This window comes from Rhinolophus ferrumequinum, chromosome 18, assembly GCF_004115265.2.
Source record: "Rhinolophus ferrumequinum isolate MPI-CBG mRhiFer1 chromosome 18, mRhiFer1_v1.p, whole genome shotgun sequence".
Lineage (NCBI taxonomy): Eukaryota > Metazoa > Chordata > Mammalia > Chiroptera > Rhinolophidae > Rhinolophus > Rhinolophus ferrumequinum.
Window position 1 is genome coordinate 51,776,632 of NC_046301.1, and position 20,654 is coordinate 51,797,285.

A 20,654-nucleotide genomic window follows, 5' to 3' on the forward strand; every position below is an offset into this window, starting at 1 on the left:
GAGAAGCTGAGGGGGCTCAGCTAGCCACAGGCGAGGAAAGGGAGGCACCTAGGGGCCACCGTGAGGCGCGGGTTTGGGTTCAGATTCCCAATCCTGTGCACTCGCCGCCCTCCCACCCTGTGCTGTCCACCAATGAAGAACCCTGACCTGTGTCCGCGAGGGTGAGATTATGGCAGACTTGCCATCCCAAACTGTGTCCCTCTGCTTTTCGAGCATCCGTCTATGCCTTCTGGGCTTCTGAGCCCCATGAGTGTCTAAATTAGGCCAATAAAGTAGAGAAAGTCAGCTAGGACAAAGAACAGTCTCATAAATAAAACCCGCATCATTGGGGGCCACCGGGAGCTGCTGTCATCTGCTTAACCTTTCCTCGAGGTGGCTTGTTAGGCCGCATGAATGTTGAGGTGGCACAGTCATTCCAGGAGGCGCCTGGGCCTCACAGACTGACTCCCTCTCTCTCTTCCAGGGCGCTGTTCCTGCTCAGCAAAGGGATGGTAAGTTGAGGCTGAACAGGGCGGGGCTTGTGTGGCACCACTCCCCGCGGTGCAGCCCTTTGGGTGCCCGGGCCCTTAAGCACAGGAGGCAGCCACAAGAGCAAGGGCCCTGCGCCCCGGCTGGGTTCAGGGGTGGGACTCGGATTCGAGGCTGTGGGGCTTGTGCCGAGGAAGGAGCAGCCTGGACCCGAGTTCCAGCTCGGTTCTGCAGCCTGTCTGCATGTGCCAGCAGGCCCCCAGTGGGTGGGTAGGCGGGCAGATGGTGGCCCCGTGCCCCGCGAGGGGACCCCAGCGCCTGCGCCTCTCCTTCCCCAGCTGCTGCTGATGGAGCGTAAGTTGCAGGAAGTTCACCCGCTGCTGACCCTCTGTGGACAGATTGTCGAGAACTGGCAGGGGAACCCCATCCAGAAGGAGTCTCTGCGCGTCTTCTTCCTGGTGCTCCAGGTGACTCACTACCTGGATGCCGGGCAGGTGTGTAGTGCCTCCCCCTGGGGGGCACCTGCTGTGTTGTCGCAAAGGGCCCCTCATTCAGGGTTTAGGTCCTCCGCATACCCTGTCATGCGCTGGCATGAGTGCTGTGACCCTGCAGGCAGAGGTCACTCCAAGGATGGTCTGCCCTCATGGCAGGCTTAGTCGTGTCCTCACGTATTCACCGCTGCGTGAGCAGTTGTAGGTCTCTAAGGGCAGTGTGGGAATCCACGAGAAGAAATGGTGAGGGTTCTGGCAAGTTGCCTGACAACAGAGCAGGTGTTCAAGCCAGAGTCTGCCCACCACCCCCAGCTGCTGAGAGCTTTGTGGGGTTTGAGTGGGGACTGACGGGCTCAGCTGTGTCTGAGACTCAAGTCCTTAATCCCGTGTGGTTGAGGAGTGGCTGGACTGTCTATGGGCGAATGTCTCAGCCTTTGGGGGTGCAGCTCCCTCCACCTCATCCCACCCCGTCTCAGGGTCCCACCACAGGCTGCGCCTCTCATGTGCTAGGAGGCGGCAGTGGAGCCCCCGGCAGGCCTCTTTTTGGGAAGGGGTGACCTCAGTTCACCCACCGTGCCCACCTTTGCCTGTTGGGCCAAGGGCCGCACTCAGTGTATAGGAATACTGAGTAGATTCACGGAGTGCTAACTGCTGCGGAGATGTCCTGTGGGGCCTTGGGACAGGGCTTCCCAGTGCCCCGAGGCCAGGTTTGTGAGCCACGGTGCCTGGTCCTGGGTCCAGGACGCCACTTCCCACCCCCGAGGGTTACTGTTAGCTGCCCCAGCCCTGTCCTGCCCTCAAAGGGTCACTGCAGGAGGGAAGAAACGTGGCTCATGCAGGGTCTTTGGCCAGGCCTCTCCTGGGCCTTGGTGTTGGGCAGTGGCTGAGCCTCAGGCCACAGGTGACCCACTGAGAGCCTGCTGATCCATCTGGAGGAGGGCTTCCTGTAGGTGGTGGGCATGGCGGAAGCGTCCGGAAAGCAGGGGCTGGTGAGCTGGCACGGAGTGAGCGCGTGCTCAGGTGTGCATTGTCGTCCACGTGCTGCAGGTGAAGAGCGTGAAGCCATGCCTGAAACAGCTGCAGCAGTGTATCCAGACCATCTCCACGCTGCACGATGACGAGATCCTGCCCAGTAATCCTGCCGACCTCTTCCACTGGCTGCCCAAGGAGCACATGTGTGTGCTCGTCTACCTGGTGAGTTGGGGCCGAGGCTGGGGCCCAAGCAGGCGAGGAGAGGGCCCTGGTGACCGCCACCATCTGGTCTTGTCGTCAGGTGACCGTGATGCACTCCATGCAGGCTGGCTACCTGGAGAAGGCCCAGAAGTACACAGACAAGGCCCTCATGCAACTGGAGAAGCTCAAGAGTAAGTTGGGCTGGGTGGGTCGCATGGCCACAGTGCCCCCCGATGGGCAGCCCAACTGCCCCCTCTGTGCTGGGCCTGAAGAACCCTGAAGGACTGCAGTGCCAAGTGGTCCCCATGAGTCCTTGCCCCGTGGGTCTTGTTACCCCAGTTGGCACATAGGGGTGACCTAGGGTTGGGGCAGAGCAGGCCAGGCCTGGGCTTGACCCTTGATTTCTGGCCAGGGGCCTTGTGCCATCTCTGCCCTGTCTCCTCCACTGCACAAGATGGCTGTGATGGCGGGGTCCCATCGGGGCCTGCTGAGACAACAGTAGTCAGCTGACACAGGTCATGACTGCTATTATCAGTGTCACATGGATTGTGCTCAGGGTGAGGCCGGGGTGGAACTTGGTTCTTGCTGACTAACAGCATGTACCCAGGAGGTAGTGGGTTCTTCCTGGACGCTTGACTGATCCAGCCAGTGGGACCAGGTACCTTTGACAGGCAGGCACCCAGAGCCCTGGTTCAATGTCCCTGTCACCTGTTAACCTGTTCACCCACTCCCTGTGCCCTCATCAATGCTGCTGGGGGAGCAGCCCTCGGCCAAAGAACCAGAGCCCTTAGGGATCGCAGTTCATTCCCTCCAGCCTAGTTGGGAAAGGGCTGTGCTGTCTGGTGCCAACGTGAGGACAGCTGCTTGGGGCAGCCAGGAACCGGGTTCCCTCACTGCTACCTGATGCTGTTACACCATCTTACTTTTCCGGGCAACATCAACATTTTTTGAACCCATCGCGTCGGGAGTCTTCCTGAGCATGAGGCTGGATCGTGGTGGGTGAGGGTGGGAAACAGGTCCCTCCGGGGATGTCTTGCTTTTAGAACACTCTGGTCACCAGAACCTGCTGGGAGCCCATCTTCCCACCTGGACAGGGAGATGAACCCCTCACTCAGGTGTGTAGTGGGCACAAGTCACGTGACGGGCTGGGTGCCGGGCTGGTGCCTGCCCAGCAGAGCAGGTGGGCTCAGACCCAGTAGTTGAGGGGTCGGCGCGGTGGTTGGCGCCGTCAGGTTCTCCAGCCGCAGCCGTGCGCTCACTGCCCTGTTGCCCCCAGTGCTCGACTGCAGCCCCATCCTGTCGTCCTTCCAAGTGATCCTGCTGGAGCACATCATCATGTGCAGGCTCGTCACGGGACACAAGGCCACTGCGCTGCAAGAGGTGAGGCCGCCGGGGCCGCGCGCGCGGGGTGGATGGGTCTCAGGAGTCACCGTGCAGGAGGATGTACATTTGCCCAGCGCGCATCGTCAGGACATCCTTCCGTGTCATTTCACTGTCCCTTGGCTGTTCAGGACCCTGGATGGGCACCGTTGATCAAACAGTCTGACACAGACATCCGTGGGCCTTTTCCTAACCGTTCACATGCCCACGGAATATGGGGTATGGGGACTGGAGGCCCCCTGATGGCCATCTCCTCCCTGCCCCATGGCACCCCTGCTGCCCATCTTCCTGGGAGGGCACAAGGTCTTGAGCTGGGCAAAACTGCTGACGGCCGAGACACATTAGAAAGGGAGGAGAGGGCGGGTCATGGACAAGGGTCAGTGTCCTCAAGGAAGTCCTGGCTGCCCTTTGCCCTCGTGACGGGCATGTCCGTGAAACTTGGTGCCGAGTTAGGGCAGGCGGGATGTGGACCCCGGGTCCTCGGTGACGCTGGGCATGACGCTGGGCGTGCTCGTTTTCCGGCAGATCTCCCAGGTCTGCCAGCTCTGCCAGCAGTCACCCCGGCTCTTCTCCAACCACGCGGCACAGCTGCACACGCTGCTGGTGAGTACACGGGCCTGCCCACCCCAGCCCCACTCCAGGGAGCAGCCCTGTGGCCGTCACCCCAGGTAGAATCCAGAACATTCCCAGTGGGCTTCACTCCAACAGGCACCTCGAGTCCAAGTTGACGGAGGTCCAGGGAGGGGGAATAACCAGCATGCCATCTTTGTGCCTCCTCGCCAGGGCAAAGGCTCAGGGTAGCTGGCTCATAGAGTCACTGGGCAGGCTCCTCGGGGGGCAGCTGTGCGGCTCTGGGTGAGCAGTGCGGCCTCCAGCCCTCAGCGCCTCCTTCTTCCAGGGCCTGTACTGTGTCTCCGTCAACTGCATGGACAACGCGGAAGCCCAGTTCACCACAGCCCTGCGGGTAAGGTGCCGGCCCGCTCAGCGTGGGGCGGGCGGTGCTTCTCAGTGAGGAGGCAGGCGTGGGCTGTGATGAGGATGGCTGCCGCGCAAACCCGTGGTCGTCGGCTGACTCTGCAGCATTCAGCCTGATGCCGACTGTGGCAGTGATCCACTGTTTGTCCAGGGCTTTCCACGACAGGTCCTGTGCTGCTCAGAAGGGGACAAGCACAGCCTGTCAAGGGATAGCTGTGGGCAGTGACCCCCTGGTCCACCTGGGGTGAGGCTTCCCCCGCTAAACCGGAAGGCAGCTACCAGGAAGAGCCTGGCGCCTGCTGGTGCAACAGCCTGTTCTGCCGCTTTCACTCCTGATTCCCAGCCCGCCCAGTAGCCCACCAGGCTGGTGACGGCTTGTGTTATAGCTGAAGATGCAGGCCCTCGAGCTCCCCAGAGCTGCCCCACGGCAGAGCTGAGACAGGAAGCTGGGTATGCTGTAACCTCTACGCCCTGGTGCTCTGGGGGCAGAGGACAGCGGGACTGCCAGGTGGGAAGGGAGCTCCGCTAGGGAGTGTCCTAGCCTCAGATGGGAACGCATCGGGCCCGGGGAGAAGGCTGGTGCCACGTCCTCCCGGAGTCTACAGACCCGGGCGTTTACAGCCCAGTGGCAGTTCTCAGCTCTGCCCACCTAGCATTAGGGCCGGACAAGCACATCCCCACCTGGAGCCCACGTCCTCCCAGGAAAGGGGCTGGCGACAGCTTCCTTCCGGTAGTCCTGGGGAGGCCCCAGGCAGAGATGGGGTGTGGGGGCAGCCCTGGGACTCAGGTGAGGTCACTGGGCATGTCATGTGCGTCCTGACTGTCACGACAGCGAGCTGTGCTCTGCTTCTCATGCCAGCCTCCAGACGTCTTCACTCCCAGGGTCGGGCTCGGGCAGCATTTCTCCTCCTCCAAGGTGCTCCACGTGGCTATGGGTACAGACAGCACACCAGAGTCTGAAGAATAGACATTGCTCACTCCCACGGCCTTCCAGGACCTTCCATTCATGCCTGCTGCTCTGGGCCTATCGGCTCAGGCTACCAGGAACCCCTACACCCACCCCGTGCTGCCTACAGTTACCTCAGGCCCATGAAGGTCTCTTGGCCTCCCTCGTCTCCGTGGCTGCTGCTGATTGTGTGTGCCCCGGGAGTCCCCCATCAGCCAGGACAGAGTGGCAGAGCAACAGGGCAGCCAGGAGAAGGACCCCACTCCTCTGGTCCCAAACACAGTTCTTCTGGGGTCCTATAGCAGACGAACCAAAGCGTCTCTGCTGCATCAGGGGTCCCCTGGGCCTCGCCTGTGGTTGTGGTCTGCACTCCCCAGACACCCCAACCTCTTGCACATCTGTGCTCGCTCAGCCCCGCTGGGAACCACGGTCTGCGTGATGCTTGGGCTACTCAGCTCAGTCTCTCTCTTGGCCATTCTCAGTCTCCAAGAAGAGCTGGAACAACAGTCCATCCACCACTGGCCATTGGCAGCGTCTCTGGCCTCTCTCCTGGCAGGGAACTCCCCAGGACTGGCACGTGCCGGTCCTGATCAGCGAGCACAGGATCCCCAGGGTCGCCAGCCGTGGTGTGGAGGGAGGGGTGCCCAGGTCTCAGGCCTGAGAAACAAGCAGAAAATATACCAAAATGTAGTGTGTTCTGAGAGCAGAATCAGGGCGGCTGGTTTCCTTTTCTGTTTCCTAAGTTTCTCATAACGCAGATGACAGTTGTATAGCGAGAAGAACTAACAGCTCTACTGTTGTTGGGTTTGGGAGGAGGCGGGGGTGTGTGTGTCTGAGATGAAGAGAATAGGAGGTTCCACAGTAGCCACCACTGAGCTTTTGGGTGACTCCGATGCTGTCAGCAGCCCCTAACGCCGTGTCCCCGTTCCAGCTCACCAACCACCAGGAGCTGTGGGCCTTCATCGTGACCAACCTGGCGAGTGTGTATATACGGGAAGGAAATAGACACCAAGAGGTAGTAGGTGACATGCTTCATGTTTGGTATCCTTTCTTTCGACTCTTATTCAGGGGCTGGGGTGGGAAGTGTCCTGGCGTATCTGCGCTTAGATTGTGGTGTTGCTGGGGGAGGCCACATCTGGAACAGAAATGTTCCCTGCCCAAGTCACACTTGTCCCTATTGAAAACGAGCCAAGCTTTGTTGAATCTCCCAAGCACATCCAGTTTCTTCTACCCTAAGCTATCTGTTGTAGAACAACAGTGAAGCCACGTGGTTCCCTTCCGGAGAGCAGCAACTCGTGCAGTCATCTGCACTGGGCCCCAGCTTGTCCTGATGCCCCAGGCTCAGGGTCACGGGGTGTGGGGAGAGGGTGCCCAGGGCCTGACTTCCCTGGGCAAGTGCGCTCACACCAGGTTGCCCTGCAACCCCACCTCAGCTCGGGGATTCCCCTGCTCAGGCCTGAGATTCTGCTTCCAGAGTCTGTCAGATTCAGCCACTTCTCTCCACCCTAGCGCCTTCCTTTTAGTTCAGGCTACCTCATCTCCTGTCTACAGAAAGCTTAGCTGACCTCCCAGCTTCTGGGTTGGTTTGGATGTTCTGCGCTACAGGGAGCAGAAAGCCCAGCCTTGGCTTCTTGGCAGCCAGGAAGCAGTGGCAGTCATCTGCCAGGCATGGGCTCTGGGTCACGCTTGGTGGGGCAGAAGGGAGCTCAGCTCCCATGTGTCTTTGCGCCCCCGCCCCCACCCCCGGTCTATCTCCTGGAGGGGCTGTGGGGGCACCGGAAGCCACCTCAGCACCAGCGCAATCTCCACAGAGCAGCCAGAGGGGACCTAGAACGTCAGTGACAGCACTCCCTGTCAGTCTCCCAGGTCCCTGCACCTCTGGATAAACCCCACCCCCATCCCACCAGGCCCATGTGGGCTCATCTTACTGCCTTGCCAGTCCAGGCCAGGCCCCTCTGACCGTAGAAAATCTGGGACTGGACAGTTCCCATGCGACCCGACCCCCTCGCCTGGCACAGGGCAGGGTAGACTGGGCACGAGGCCCCTGCCCCAGCGCCTTCACACTAGAGGCATGATTCCCACGAGGGTATAAGAAAGTGAGCAGCCTGTGCAGTGTCCTGTAGTTCCCTCACCTGTCCTCGCGGGTCCTGCCCTCAGCAGGACGCTGAGGCGTGGGATTTGGGGTGAGGGCATGACGCTGTCAGCTTGGATCAGAAAATTGCAGGCAGCCCCAGTCAATTAGGTAGCCTATTTGGAGCTGAACTCTCACGTTTAGAAATGGAGTGATCCCAACTGACATTTCTTCCGCAGCTGTACAGCTTATTGGAGAGGATCAACCCCGACCACAGCTTCCCTGTCAGGTAGGTGGCCCCGCGCGGAGGTCCCACTTTCCCAGCTGCCTTATGCTTTTTCTGCTCTCCAGGGTGACGCCAGTGCCCATGTGGGGCCCCTGGCTGCCCTGTTACTCCTGCATCTCGCACCACCACCACCCCCATGCCCACCCCATCCATTCCCTTTTTGTAAGCCTGCATTCCCAAGAACCCCACTAAGGTGTGATGCTCTCTTCCCCCCCAGCTCACACTGCCTCCGAGCGGCGGCTTTCTACGTGCGTGGGCTCTTCTCCTTCTTCCAGGGACGCTACAATGAGGCCAAGTGAGTACGGGAGAGGGCGGGTGGCCTGGGCTGGCCCTCTGGGTGGTTTTCTCCCCCTGTGTGCCCAGACCTTCTGTCCCCCAACCAGGCGGCCTCTGCCCAGGGCCATGAGGCCGTGGCTGCCTCTTCCTCTCCCAAAGGCGTTCTGATGGAGCCGTAGTCTTTTCCTCACGCAGGAGGTTTCTGCGAGAAACTCTGAAGATGTCCAATGCAGAGGACCTGAACCGGCTCACGGCCTGCTCCCTGGTGCTCCTGGGACACATCTTTTACGTGTTGGGGAACCACAGGGTGAGTGCCCGGGGGCTGGGCAGAGGGGCAGAGGGCCGTCGTGGTGCTTAGGGGGTGGGGGGCACCACCAATTAGTGATTTGCTTCCTTTGCCCCTCCCTCAATGATCTTGTTTCAGTAACTCCCCCAGCCCCTACTGTTCCATGAGGCTAGGGGAGGCAAGGGGTGCCCTGGCTCACACAGCCTGGGGGGGCAGGATCAGGGAGCTTTGGGTCCTTGGGGCTTCCTGGAGCTTGCAGGGCTGAGGCAGGGTCCCCTTCCTGTGTGTTAACACCTGGGATGGAGAGCTGTCCTCTCGGCCAGAAGCTCGTGGGTTCTGTCACTGCCCAGCACACACAGTACCCTCGGGTCATCCTTGTTTCCACCTTTACCCAGAGTGTCCGGGGGCTGGTCCTGGTGGATGAGCCAACCCTGAATCTCCCCATCGGGTGTACACCGCTGCCTGCTCCCACCCACTGACCTCACAAGGTCTTTCATTTTTTTGAAGAAAAAATTTGTCCACATTATAAAATACGACGTGTTCATCGTGGAAATTCTGATAGCAAAGTTGAAAATCAATGCATGTCCCCTGTCTTCCAGGTCTTTTCACCACCCACCTCTGCCCACACAGAGATTTTATTTGTTAGGCTGTTGTATAATCTTATGTCTTGTCTTTCTCTGCATCACTGTATCAGAGCTTTTTTTAATGGCAGTGAGAATTTTGAAGCAGCATCTGCTCTATAGCTTAGCCAACCTCACTGGAGCTGTTTTTATTGGTCAGATGGCACTGGTCAGATGTCTTGGCCTGTAAAGTTTCATCTGCTCAAACTCCCTAAGAATAAGCATTTTTAATGAGCCTGTCAGGTTCCCCTCCCCACAACCGTGTGACAAGCATTTGCCAAGGCCAACGGGCTCTGCCACTCAAGTCCTGGTGACTATGGCCTGAACGTTGGGGATGTCACCACCCCCAAAGGATGAAGATGAGCTCTGGGAGCTCTCTTCTGAGTGTAGCTCTACTCCTTCTAGAACATTCTGTCACCCTGCCCTACAGCCTCTGAGCACAGTGGGAATAGTGGCCGCGGTGTGTGTGTCAGGGCTGCACGAGGTCCCACTAAGTACGGCCGCATGCCTGTGTCTCAGTGAGGTGGCTGTGATTATTCCATTGCCAGATGGGGAGATTAAGGGCACACAGGGCCAAACTACAGACCCAGGCTGGGAACCAGACCTCCCTGTCTCCAGAAGCCACCTTGAATGGGGCAGGCTGACCAAAGCAGCTCTTTAGCTACAGTTCTGGTTCATGTTAGGGGTGATTCTGGGGCATCTTACAGAGCTTATTTGGGTCCTTGCACTGCTCCCTGTTTGCCTAGGCCCATATGGGGTGACATGGGCCCCCAAGAGCCCCCAGACCCAGGACTTGCCTCAAGCCACTCTAGGTCTGGAGGAGACACTGTGAGACACAGCCAACCCCGCTCTGGGCCTGCTAGGCTAGTGTCCATGGGCATTGCAATCTGTGGGCGGCCTCACTCAGGACACCTCAGGGTCACACATCTCCAAAACCAGATTCTGTGTGGCAACCCCAAGCTGGCATAGGGGAGCCTGCCTGGGAGAGCCGAGGGGTACACTCCCTCAGGTGGCTTCTAGACAGGCCCAGCCCCAGGCCTGGCGGAGGAGGGTGGTTTTTCCTGTTGTGCTGTGCATTCAGAGGTCTTGGCAGGTCTCGGTTCAGTCTTGAAACACTTTGAGATCCACCTGGAACTCATCTTCAAGGGGCCAGTCAGGACAGTGTGAAGTCACTGGGCTTCTGTGTGCCTGAGGAGTAGTGCCCGCAGACCCGTGGCTGTGTGGAAGCCGGCCCAGGAGTTGTAAGGCTCTCAGCTGTGTGCCACGTGTTCCCTGGGCTGCGGTGTAGGGACTTCTCTGAGTGTCACCCTGAACCCAACATTCCAGCCCGTGGAGCGGGGACGGAGCAGTGTTGCTGGTCACCGTGGGGTTCAGAATGGGTGTGCACGGCCCCTAGTACCTCTCCCTCAGCTCATCCTGGGAATTGGGGGTGGCATCACTGTGCATTCAGGGTTAGGGGGTTCACGGTGTTCCTGTGTTTGAGGTGGCCTCCCACGGCAGCGGCCTTCTCCCTCCTTTGTCCATTCTGCTGCCTCCTCCCAGGCCCTGGGATTCTGGAATCTGCCTTTCTCATCGGCTCCTGATCTGGGTCCAGAGCTGACCGCTATCAGTGCCTTCTTCTCTGCTTAGAAAGACAAAGGCAAAGGCACTTGGCCTTGCCCTGACAGCCGTGCCCCCCACACAGAGCCACGGAGTGAGGGCAGTTTATTTTTCCCCGGGGTAGTTGAGGAGTACTTCATAGGGTCCATGTGAGATGGGCTGCGAAGTAGGCGTAGGAGTTTGCCAGGCAGCAGGAGGAGGGCGCAGCCTGGGCTAGGTACGGCAGCTGGGGCCCGGCTGTCCCTGGCCTGTCCCTTCCACTCCATTCCCTGCTGCTCTTGGTTGACAGGAGAGTAACAACATGGTGGTGCCCGCCATGCAGCTAGCTAGCAAGATACCGGACATGTCGGTGCAGCTGTGGTCGTCGGCCCTGCTGAGAGGTGAGTGTGGCCACTGGCCCTCCCCAGAGAGCAGAGCTGCTGAGTAAGCTCTGTGCAGTCTCTGCTCAGACGGCCTCCGCAGGCCACAGCCCCATTTCTGGGACATTCTCGGGTTCTTGGGAGGCCATTTGAGGGCAGTGGGCACTGGGCTCGTTTGTGGGGTCAGCTCAACACAGGGTCTGGTGCGGCCTTTCCAGAACCCACAGGGCTGGTTCTTGGCATCTAGGTGAACACCTGGCTGTGAACCCTGGCACTCAGCCTCATCCCGTCAGGCAGGCCAGGCCAGGATGCTGTGGGTGCAGGGCAGGCACTCAGCGGGCCGCAGTGCTGTTCCGCTGCCGCCCCACTCACAGAGCCTCACCTGGCGCCTGGGGAGGAGGCAGGAGGCAGGACGCAGGCTGTGCCTGTCCGCGGGGCACTTTGTGGGCCCGTTCAGCCCTGCCTCACGTGGATGTGGGGTGCCCTACTCTGGCAAGCTCCTGTATGTGACCAGCCTTTGTGTATGCCCCTATGTGTCCCACTGCTCACCCACGTCCAAGGACACGTGACTCGGCACCTCAGGAGGGCACCTGTGAGGGCTGCTGGCAGGTGGGCTTGGCTGACCCCGAGACAGGGCTCAGGGCAGGTGACGTGTCCGGTGCACAGGAACCCCCTGGCGGAGCTTGGGTGTGAACTTAGGGCTCCCCTCACACCCGAGGGGAGGGCATGGAGCAGTGGCAGGGCAAGGTGGACTCACCCTGTGTGCACCCCCCGTCAGACCTGAACAAGGCCTGTGGGAATGCAATGGACGCCCACGAAGCTGCCCAGATGCACCAGAACTTCTCGCAGCAGCTGCTCCAGGACCACATCGAAGCCTGCAGCCTCCCCGAACACAACCTCATCACGGTACGGGCTCGGGGACGGGGAGGGTGGAGGCAGAGTAGGGGTGCTGTTGGCTCCTCAGGGCCGGCTCACCTGGGCTGCAGCCCCGCGGGTGTGGGGCAGACTCCCTGCGGAGGAAGTATACACTTGGCCACCATCTCCCTGCCTCTCCATCAGTCCCTGACTTGGCCTGGCTTCCGGAGCCCCATGGATAAGGGAGGTGGCACAGTCACCCAAGAGGGTGATGCAGGGCGCTTCCCAAAGCCCATGTGACTGGTGTGGAGCACAGAGGGCCCTGGCTGGCTGACCAGCCCGGGGCGGGCAGCGCTCCAGCTGCAGACACGCAGCCCAGCACACGCTGCTCCTCTCCAGGAAGGGCTTCACCCGTGTGTCCTCTCCTTCTGCAGTGGACAGACGGCCCGCCTCCCGTGCAGTTCCAAGCTCAGAATGGACCCAACACGAGCCTGGCCAGCCTCCTGTGAGGCCCCCTGGAGGGGGCTGCCCAGCTTCTCGGGGCCTCCGTGGGGCCTGGTGTGTCCCTGACTTCCACCCAGACGGCACTTGAGCTTCCCTCGGAGGCACGCTGTCACGGCGTTCCCAGGCTTCTTTCCCAGCTGTCTCCAGAGCTTCCAACTCCCTGGGGCTGTGCAGGGCTGACTCCTACCCTCCCAGGACGAGCCGGCCCGCATTCCTGTTGCGCACAGGACCCCAGTGCTGAGGTTCGCAGCGGGGAGATGGGAGCCGACTTTCCAGAGCCATCCTTTAGAGTGGACGTGAACTGCCAGTCCTGCTCCACGGCTGAGTCACGCCTGCGGCGGGGAGCCTGTCTGCGCAGGCAGTGCCAAGGGTGGGCAGCACCCCCGGGGCATCGCCAAGTGACTTCCGTCGCCTGGGCTTCTGTGCCAGGCTGGAGTGTTTCCTCTGCTCTCATGGCAGCTTCCAGAGGCCAGAGGCAAGACTCTGGTTTCTGGCTGAAAATTGGAAGGAGGAAGTGATGGCACATGTCAGGGACAAAAGTGCACGTCCTGCTACCATGCTTTTCCCAGCTTGCTTTTCTCTCCAGCGTCCATCCTTCTGACAGCTGGGGCCTCTGGTCAGGGGCCCTGGGGACCCAGGAACTCACCTTCCAAACTTCCGCACCTTGACTGGATCACTGACTGACTCTAGGGGCCTGTGCTGTCGCCACGGGTGTGCGTGTGTGTGTGCGTGTGTGTTGATTCTCAGAGCTGGAGCCTGAGCTGAGATTCCCGTTTGCACCAGCTGCCTTTCCCTGTCAGCGTCTGTATTGCGGAGCAGGAAGCATGGGAGAGAAGAGAGGACCCTTCTCAGCCCAACTCAGGGTGCCGAACAAAGGGGCTGGGGCAGCTCTGCGGCCTCCTAGGCAGAGGACGTTCGCAGATGCCGGGAGCTCAGCGGACCCTGCCCTCAGGAAGGAGGAAGAGGAGGAGACCTGCCTGCCTTGGGTCTCAGGAGAGCATGAAACCTCTTCCCGAGCTGGACTCCAGGAGGTTCTGCCTGGACCAGACCGGGTGCTGGTTCCTGTGCACCTCTTGGATAGTCTGGGCGGGGCCCCAGTGGTGATGAGGGAATTGGGGGCCATTGAGGCAGCCACCCCCTCCAGCTTCCGGTGTCTGGGAGCAGCTCCCTGCCGAGGGGTGGTGAGTGTTCTCGCTGGTCAGGGGGGGTTGTTGGTTTGAGTCTCGTTACCCTTGCACTGTGAAGGCTGCTCTGGAAACCTCAGTATCTGACAGAAGGAACGTTGGGATCTGGCTTTGCTCAGGTGGCTGCTAGGGCCCTGAGCTTGGGTGTGCCTTAGCCACAAGCAGGGCTGTCAGCAAATCACCCTGCGTTGGGCCTCTGCCCTTACCAGGCTGGTGGCAGCGCCCTGCTCCCCATTTGGGGGCCAGTGACAGGCAAGCAAGTGAGCCGCCATTCAGAGGGAGGGGCTGACCGGGGCTTGTCCTAAGAGGACCCACCATTTCTGTGTCACCCAAAAAAACCTGGCCCTGTCTCATGCTGCCCAGGGCTGCCCCCTTGGCTGACACCCCTAGAGTGTAAGCCCGGCCACAAGCTGTCCTGTTCGTCTTCCTCCCCCCTCAAGGCTGTCCCCCAGAACTTCTCCTCCACCCGAGGGATGGAGACCCTGTCTCACCACAAGTTGCCCCTGCCGGCCTGGTTCCCACGCTGTCCAGCCTCTCCAGACCCACGTTCGTTCAGTCACGCTGCACATCTTGTTCATCTCTGCCTATTTATTTAAGCCTTTCTTTGCTTCTAGGGCATTTTGTATGTAGAGCAGTTGAAATAAGAACCTCAAAACTTAACATCTGTTCTGATGTTAAAGTGCTTTTAGTGACCACTCTGTTATCTACGTATGTGTAAGGTTAAGGATAAGTTCTTAAGTTTACAGTTAAAAATTCAGTACTCGATATTTAATATTCCACTGTAGCTTTATGGGAACCAAACCACGTGTGTGGTTTTGACCGTCCCCTCACTGCAGCGTCTTTTGATGACACCAACCTGCCGTACATACCTTTCTGTGAGTCCACATTCAGTTCCTCACAGTTTCTCAATCACAAGAGTTTAAGACAAGCAAGGAAGCCACCAGGGAGACATTGCACGAGTGGCACAGAGCTAAGTGTTTAGAAAAAGCAGATTAAAAACTCGCCTTCAGCTTATAGGGAGCGCAGTAGTGGCAGGATCAGTGTCGGCAGGTCCGCTGCTGAAGCTGGTGAGACCCTCGTATGCGCGCTCCTCTCCCTCCTGTGGGCACTAGTGGCCCTGGGCCTGCGGGTCTGGGGTGCTGAGCCGCCTCCCCCTGCCAGGTCCCTGCAGGCACCCATGGGCAGGGTGAGAGTCACCTCCCTGGGGTCGGCCCTCCCCTTCCCACTTCCTGGGAGCACAGGCGAGGAACTGGGGTAAGGGCTGCCTGGCAGGGCGGGCAAGCGTGTGGTCGCATTGTCTCTTGTTAAAGGGTTTTTAATAAGTATGTTTGGCGTAACGTCTTTTAACAGGTTTGTAATACGGTTTTAGCAGCCTGTAACTTCAGCTGGTGCTTTTAATCAGGAAAACAAAAATTTATAAATGCAAAATATTGTTTAAAAGACATAACCATAGAACTTAGCTTCTCGTTTGTGGATTTCTTTTCCTTTGTATTCAAAGTAAAATCACTTGCAGGAGCCAGCACTCACTGTGTCCTGCCTTCTGCCCCTCTCCTGCGCCACCCCAGATAGGCTCTTGCCCCCCCCGACCCCCCGGCCAACGGGGCTGCTGGGACTTCTGCTAACTGACCAGGCGTGAGGACACAGTCCATACTTGGACTGGAGAACCTGGTGGAAACCTGCGTCTTCCCCTCTGTTGATGATATTCCTTTGGTCCAGTCCTGCCTGGAGAAGAGGGAACCCCATCCTAAAGCACCACCTGTTTCTCCCTGGCCCTTGCCACAGACAGACCCTCACACACGCGGTGTCCTATTCCCTGTGGGGTTTTATTCAGGATGGTTTTTCCTTTTTGAGGTGGAAATCACATAAAATTAACCATTCAATATGTACAATTCAGTGGCATTAAATACTTCACAATGTATTTAAGTCCCAGCTGGCCCAATGGACAACCAGCACCTCTACCTAGTTCCAGAATATTCCCTCAAAAGGAACCCCCCCACCCAATTAGCAGTCACTGCCCATTTCCCCTTCCACAACTCTGGCAACCACTAATCTGCTTTCTGTCCCTATGGATTTGCCTGTTCCAGACATTTCCTATAGATGGAGTCATACACTACATGGCCTTTTGTGTCTGGCTTCTCTCACTTAGCACGTTTTCGAGGTTGATCTACGTGGCAGCGCGTGTCAGTGCTTCACTCCTTTTTGTGACTGAGTAATACCGCACAGTGTGGATGGACCCCATTTTGTTCATCCTCCATCTGGCCATGGGCAGTGGGGCTGCTTCCCCCTTGTGGTGAGTGGGAGCTGTGCTGCACCACACATTTTTGTTTGAACGTGTGTATTCAGTTCTCTTGGGCTGTGCTGTGGTTATAACATGCAAGAATGGTTCTGGGCTGCCACCCGGGCTGCATTAAAGCCCTTGAATCACTCTTGTCCCTGCATCCCAAGATGACACCCAGATGGCCTCCATGGCTGTCTCCTGGGAGCACATCTGAGGATTCCTTTGGGCCACTGGATATGTGGGGGATTCACCCCCCAGCACAGGGACCCTGCCACCCCCTACCATCTGTGTGGCTCCATCTGCCCCAACCTCACCAACCTGGGCTCAGGCAGCTTTTTCACTTGGGTGGACTCTGCTTCTCTGTCATTGGCTTGGACGTCATTTCCTCCCACGTGAGCCTCAGAGCCCTTGTGCAAGAAGTGAGTCCTGAGCTCGGCCACAAGCCCACCGTGGAACCAGTAGGCTGTCCTAAGATGGCCTCTGTTTCACTGGAAGTGGCCTTCGACATAAGTCACCTCGGCCCTGGCCACCTGTGGCTGGGCTCCTGGCAGCCTCCTGGGGACCTGGGACCTCATCGTAACATGGAAGTGAGCGACTTTCCCCACAGAGAACCTGCACAGCCATCTTGCCCCTGTTGTCCATGCAACTTCCAGCACCCAGCACCTGAAGGGATGTTCGGTAGAAACCTGGCAGCCTCACATCCCCAGACAGGTCTTGCAGACAACACTACAGAGCCTGTTGTTACCCAGGTCTGCTGACAGGAGCGTGACCAAGAGTCGCCCCTGTTGCTTGTAACGTGGAAGAGATGCATATGAGGGGTTGTGTGTGAAGGACACAGGCAGGAGCCACCAGGCTGACATTCAGGGAAGGTCCTGAGTAGGAGACGCAAGAGGACGGTGAGAAAGAGCCAGACAGGAGGGGTCCACATGCCAAGAGACCGACCTGTGTGTGGTGGCCATGGCAGGCAGAACAAGCCCAAGTGGGTGCCGCAGGACAGTGCCCTGGCTGAGGAAGTGGGACCTCTGCCAATTAACCAGCATTTGTCAGAGAAGTCCACAAAATGCATGATGCTGGTGAACAAGGATGGTTGCCATAGTCAGAGTTTTGGGAACCTCTCCGGTGATGCCAAACAGCTTCCTTCTGGCAGGACTGGTCAGCACAAAGGGACACTGAGGAGAAGCCCTTGGGGTCTGCAGGACACACTTGGGAAGTGGACAACAGGAGGCAGCCACAAGGCTGCAGGGAGGTCAGGAGTGGGGCCTCATCAGCCAGCGGCTGGTCGGGACAGCTGGTCCAAGCATGACATGGCTGGGACAGGTCATTAGCTGTCTGTGGCACACACACCCCAATCCTCAGAAATCTGCTAGTCACTCTGCCCATTCCTGCTGTCTCTGCCACCCCTCCCCAAACCCCAATCACGTCTCCCACCTGGATGTCCTCCAGCCTCCTCCATGAATGGTCCCAGAATGTTGTGCTCCCTCTTACCTGTCCCCCTACCGGGGCACTCTCCCTATGGCTGCTTGGAATCTTCTAGAACGTCCTGGCCCAGGCTTGGCACATGGTGGGTGGGTCTCTGGGGCAGCCCAGGGAAAGAACACAGGGCCCAACTGCAGGCAGCTCCAGTAGATGCCACATGGACACTTGTCCACACTTGTCCACACTGCCTGAAAGCGTGAGCACACCCTGTCACTGTGGCCGGCTTCCCCTTAGAAATGCCAACAGGACCCTGCCATCCTGCAGGGAAGCCTGACCCTCACATGCCCTGGCCAATGTGCTCCAGGGGTCTGAGAACGGAAAATGTCCCCGATGTGTATTGGCCCCATTGGACTTTGGGTTTACATTTCCCCAAAAAGAAAGCTATTCCGGGACAGGCAGGCAGTCCTGCCTCCAGTCTGTCTAGCACCTAATATTGCTTCCTCCATTTGAACCACACCATCGTCTTCTCCCAGCAAAGCCCGTCAGCTCAGAGCTGCTGACTGGATACAGGAAGAGAGGTGCTGCTGGGGTCAGAGGGTGGGATGAAGGAGCTGGACCCTGAGGGCCATGGAGGCCCCGTTATGCACCCCTACTCATCCCCTGTCCCCTAACACCTCGGAGGGGCTGCTGCTGGTGTTAGAAGGGCAGGGGAAGGATGGATGACAAGTTTAAAAGTTTATTTCACCCCAAGTTCATGCTCACACAGTGAAATTACAATGCAATTCGTTAGGAAAGGAAAAGATTCATTTCTGTGTTAGTTTGATTTCCTTAGTACTTTGATATTTTTGATACTTTTTCAAGGACCAGAAAATAGTTAAAGGGACTATTAGAGTGATGCTGTATGAGAAAAATGATACTCCTGATGCATTACAGCTGCTACAATAAATGTCATTTTTAAAAACACAACATTCTTGGGGTGGCCGGTTAGCTCTGTTGGTTAGAGCATGGTGCTAATAACACCAAGGTTGCCGGTTCGATCCCTGCATGGGCCACGGTGAGCTGCGCCCTCCTTAAAAAAAAGCAAAGAAACATTCTTAGTTTGTAGGAGAGACGGATCAGCACCTGTTTGCCCCATCCCTGTTGTGTATGTTGAAAAGCTCTCTGAAACACAGCTCTCTGGTGATGGGCCACTTTATTAATGTGTGCTTGCTTTGTTCTTAGTGCCATTTCTAACCCTGGTTCCATGTGCTTAGTGTCTTTGCAACGTGGAGTTCAGACCCCATCGGCAGTTAGTGCGCGTGTGTGTGGCCCTGAGGAAGTCTCGCCACTACAGAGCTCTGAACACAGACATTCTCTAAAGGGTTAAGTACAAACTGTTCAGAAGTGTCATCGTGAACCGGAAGTGTATCTCCCACTCTGTCTTCGTCTGCATGTGTCACCAGTTGCTGTCTGCAGCCTGGCCTGCTCCCTGCTCTGCCACCAGGGGGCGAAGGCGGCCCGGGTAGTGTGCCCACCAGGTAGGGAGGTGGGGACTTCACCAGACCCCAGTGGGGTTAGGCTGTCCTTACCTGCAGGGATATGCAATGAGCTGCACCTCAGGACCTCTCAGTTCCCCTCCTGGAACGTGTGGGGTGGGAGACACCAGTCCCCAGGGTACTCCAGGTGTCAGGGCTACACCATTCCCTCATTCACTGGCCATTTACTTGGCACTAGGGACACAGCAAGAACCATGTCAATGTCCTTGCCCTCAGGGAGTGGGCATTCTACCAGAAACCCGACAATGGACCTCAAATAGGAGTGAGCGTGGTCCCACCCATGAGAAGGGACCAGCGCACTGTAGGAGTTACAACTAAAGGGCATGTGGGGGACCTCCCTCAGCCAAGCCAGTCAGAGCCAGACAATGTTTCCAACTTTTGCTCATGGCCACCAAGACAGGGATCTGAGGAATGCTGTGTCCACTACTGCATGGCCAAGCCTCCAAGGCTCGGGCTGCCAGCTCTGTGTGGGGGAGACCAGCCCTATGGCCCTGAATGTGGCGTCCTAGAGGGTGGGGGCTGCCGCAGCCTTGAGTGCTGCCTCGAGCACAGCTGACATCTGTCATTCCCAGGAGGACACTGAGGGATGGGGAGAGTGGCTGAGCCCCCATGTCCAGGGGAGGGATCGAATCCTGGGTTCCCTCAGGTCCTTCTCCCCCCACCACACTCAGGCCCATATCCCAGAACTGAACTTGGGGTTGGGGGTGGTGCAGGCAGGGCTGAATGGCAGCAATGGTATGAGTTAGCCAGTGACAATGACCAAGACGGGGTCGCTGACTCCTCCTATAACATGGAATCCAACCGCCAGTGCCTGGGGGCCAAGGGCACTTCTGACACTGGACAGGGCAGTGGCTCAACTTGGCCTGAACCATGAACCAACCCCAGCAGATGCCTCAGAGCCAGATCTCCAATCTGAGTGCCCCTACCCCCCTGGCCAGCAGCCATCATGCTGTTTCCTGAGCCACCGCCTCCCCAGGAAAGGGGACTTCATCTCTAGGGGAAGTTCTTCCTGCCTCTGGAAAGTTCCTCTGTCCTCTGACGCTGACAGAGGGAAGTCCCAGCTGGGCCACACCCAAATCTCTCATTCACAGGATCTGTTTCTCCCTGGGCATCTAGTTCTCAGGCCCAAAACCTTGACTTAAGGAGATTATTTTTCAGGGATCATTTGTCCCTCCCTGGCTGTGTCCTTGAATGGCCCAGGCCATGCTTGGGTTTGGCCTGGTTGTGGGGACTCCCACGTGCCTTGTCTGTGGAGTGCAGGGCCAGGGTGGGCTTTGTACAAAGACCCCATGGCCACATTGACCCAGCCCCCGTGACAGGACTAGCAGCCCAGAATCTTCCTGTCTCTCTCCAGACTCTTCCAATCTTCACACGTTACCTGGGGCTTGTGGCTAGTGAGGATGGCTGGGAGTGCTGAACAACGTCCTATCCCTTCTCAACTCACGTTAAAAGGGCCAGAGGTTGTTTCAGTGGTTAGAGGGAGGTGCTGATAACACCAAGGTCGCTAGTTCAGTTCCCCCATGGGCCAGTGAGCTGCACCCTCTACAACTAGATTGAAAACAATGACTTGACATGGAACTGATGGGTCCTGGAAAAACACACAGTTCCCCAATATTCTCCCTCCCCCCCAAGAAAAGGGCCAGAACCTAAGTCGGGCTCCACGTCCGCACATGACATATGTCTGTGATACGGAAGATGCCAAAGGCATTTTGATCAATGCAGTGGGAGCATCTTACAAAAGCTGGGGACACCCAAAGGAATCACCATTCAAGGTCACAGTATGGGACCAAAGTGGACTTTTGAAGCCGGTTCATTTCTCTCTCCCATACCACACCAGACTCTAACCTTCACATTTTGACCAGTTCCTCCCAGGGCACCTGTGAAGTGGATTATTCAAATCTGGGCTGACTCCTACCGTGTTTCCCCGAAAATAAGACCTGACCGGAAAATAA

The 20,654-nt window shown here is 58.0% G+C and overlaps 1 protein-coding gene across 3 annotated transcripts in view; it reads left to right on the top strand.

Moving 5' to 3' along the window:
- The window catches only part of MAU2 (MAU2 sister chromatid cohesion factor), a 28,218-nt gene extending 13,226 nt beyond the window's left edge, over positions 1 to 14,992 (top strand). The window contains exons 6-19 of one of the 3 annotated variants that reach the window (XM_033135044.1): positions 464 to 491; positions 807 to 962; positions 2,007 to 2,153; positions 2,233 to 2,323; positions 3,409 to 3,512; positions 4,038 to 4,115; positions 4,411 to 4,476; positions 6,365 to 6,451; positions 7,744 to 7,793; positions 8,008 to 8,085; positions 8,262 to 8,373; positions 10,861 to 10,951; positions 11,709 to 11,836; positions 12,220 to 14,992. In XM_033135044.1, the coding sequence (XP_032990935.1) occupies positions 464 to 491; positions 807 to 962; positions 2,007 to 2,153; positions 2,233 to 2,323; positions 3,409 to 3,512; positions 4,038 to 4,115; positions 4,411 to 4,476; positions 6,365 to 6,451; positions 7,744 to 7,793; positions 8,008 to 8,085; positions 8,262 to 8,373; positions 10,861 to 10,951; positions 11,709 to 11,836; positions 12,220 to 12,294 (1,291 nt within the window). In that variant the 3' untranslated portion in view covers positions 12,295 to 14,992. Of the gene's footprint in view, positions 1 to 463; positions 492 to 806; positions 963 to 2,006; positions 2,154 to 2,232; positions 2,324 to 3,408; positions 3,513 to 4,037; positions 4,116 to 4,410; positions 4,477 to 6,364; positions 6,456 to 7,743; positions 7,794 to 8,007; positions 8,086 to 8,261; positions 8,374 to 10,860; positions 10,952 to 11,708; positions 11,837 to 12,219 lie in introns of those variants that run through there. The other 2 variants (XM_033135045.1, XR_004425652.1) reach the window with 2 other exon arrangements.
- The last annotated feature ends 5,662 nt before the right edge of the window (positions 14,993 to 20,654 follow it).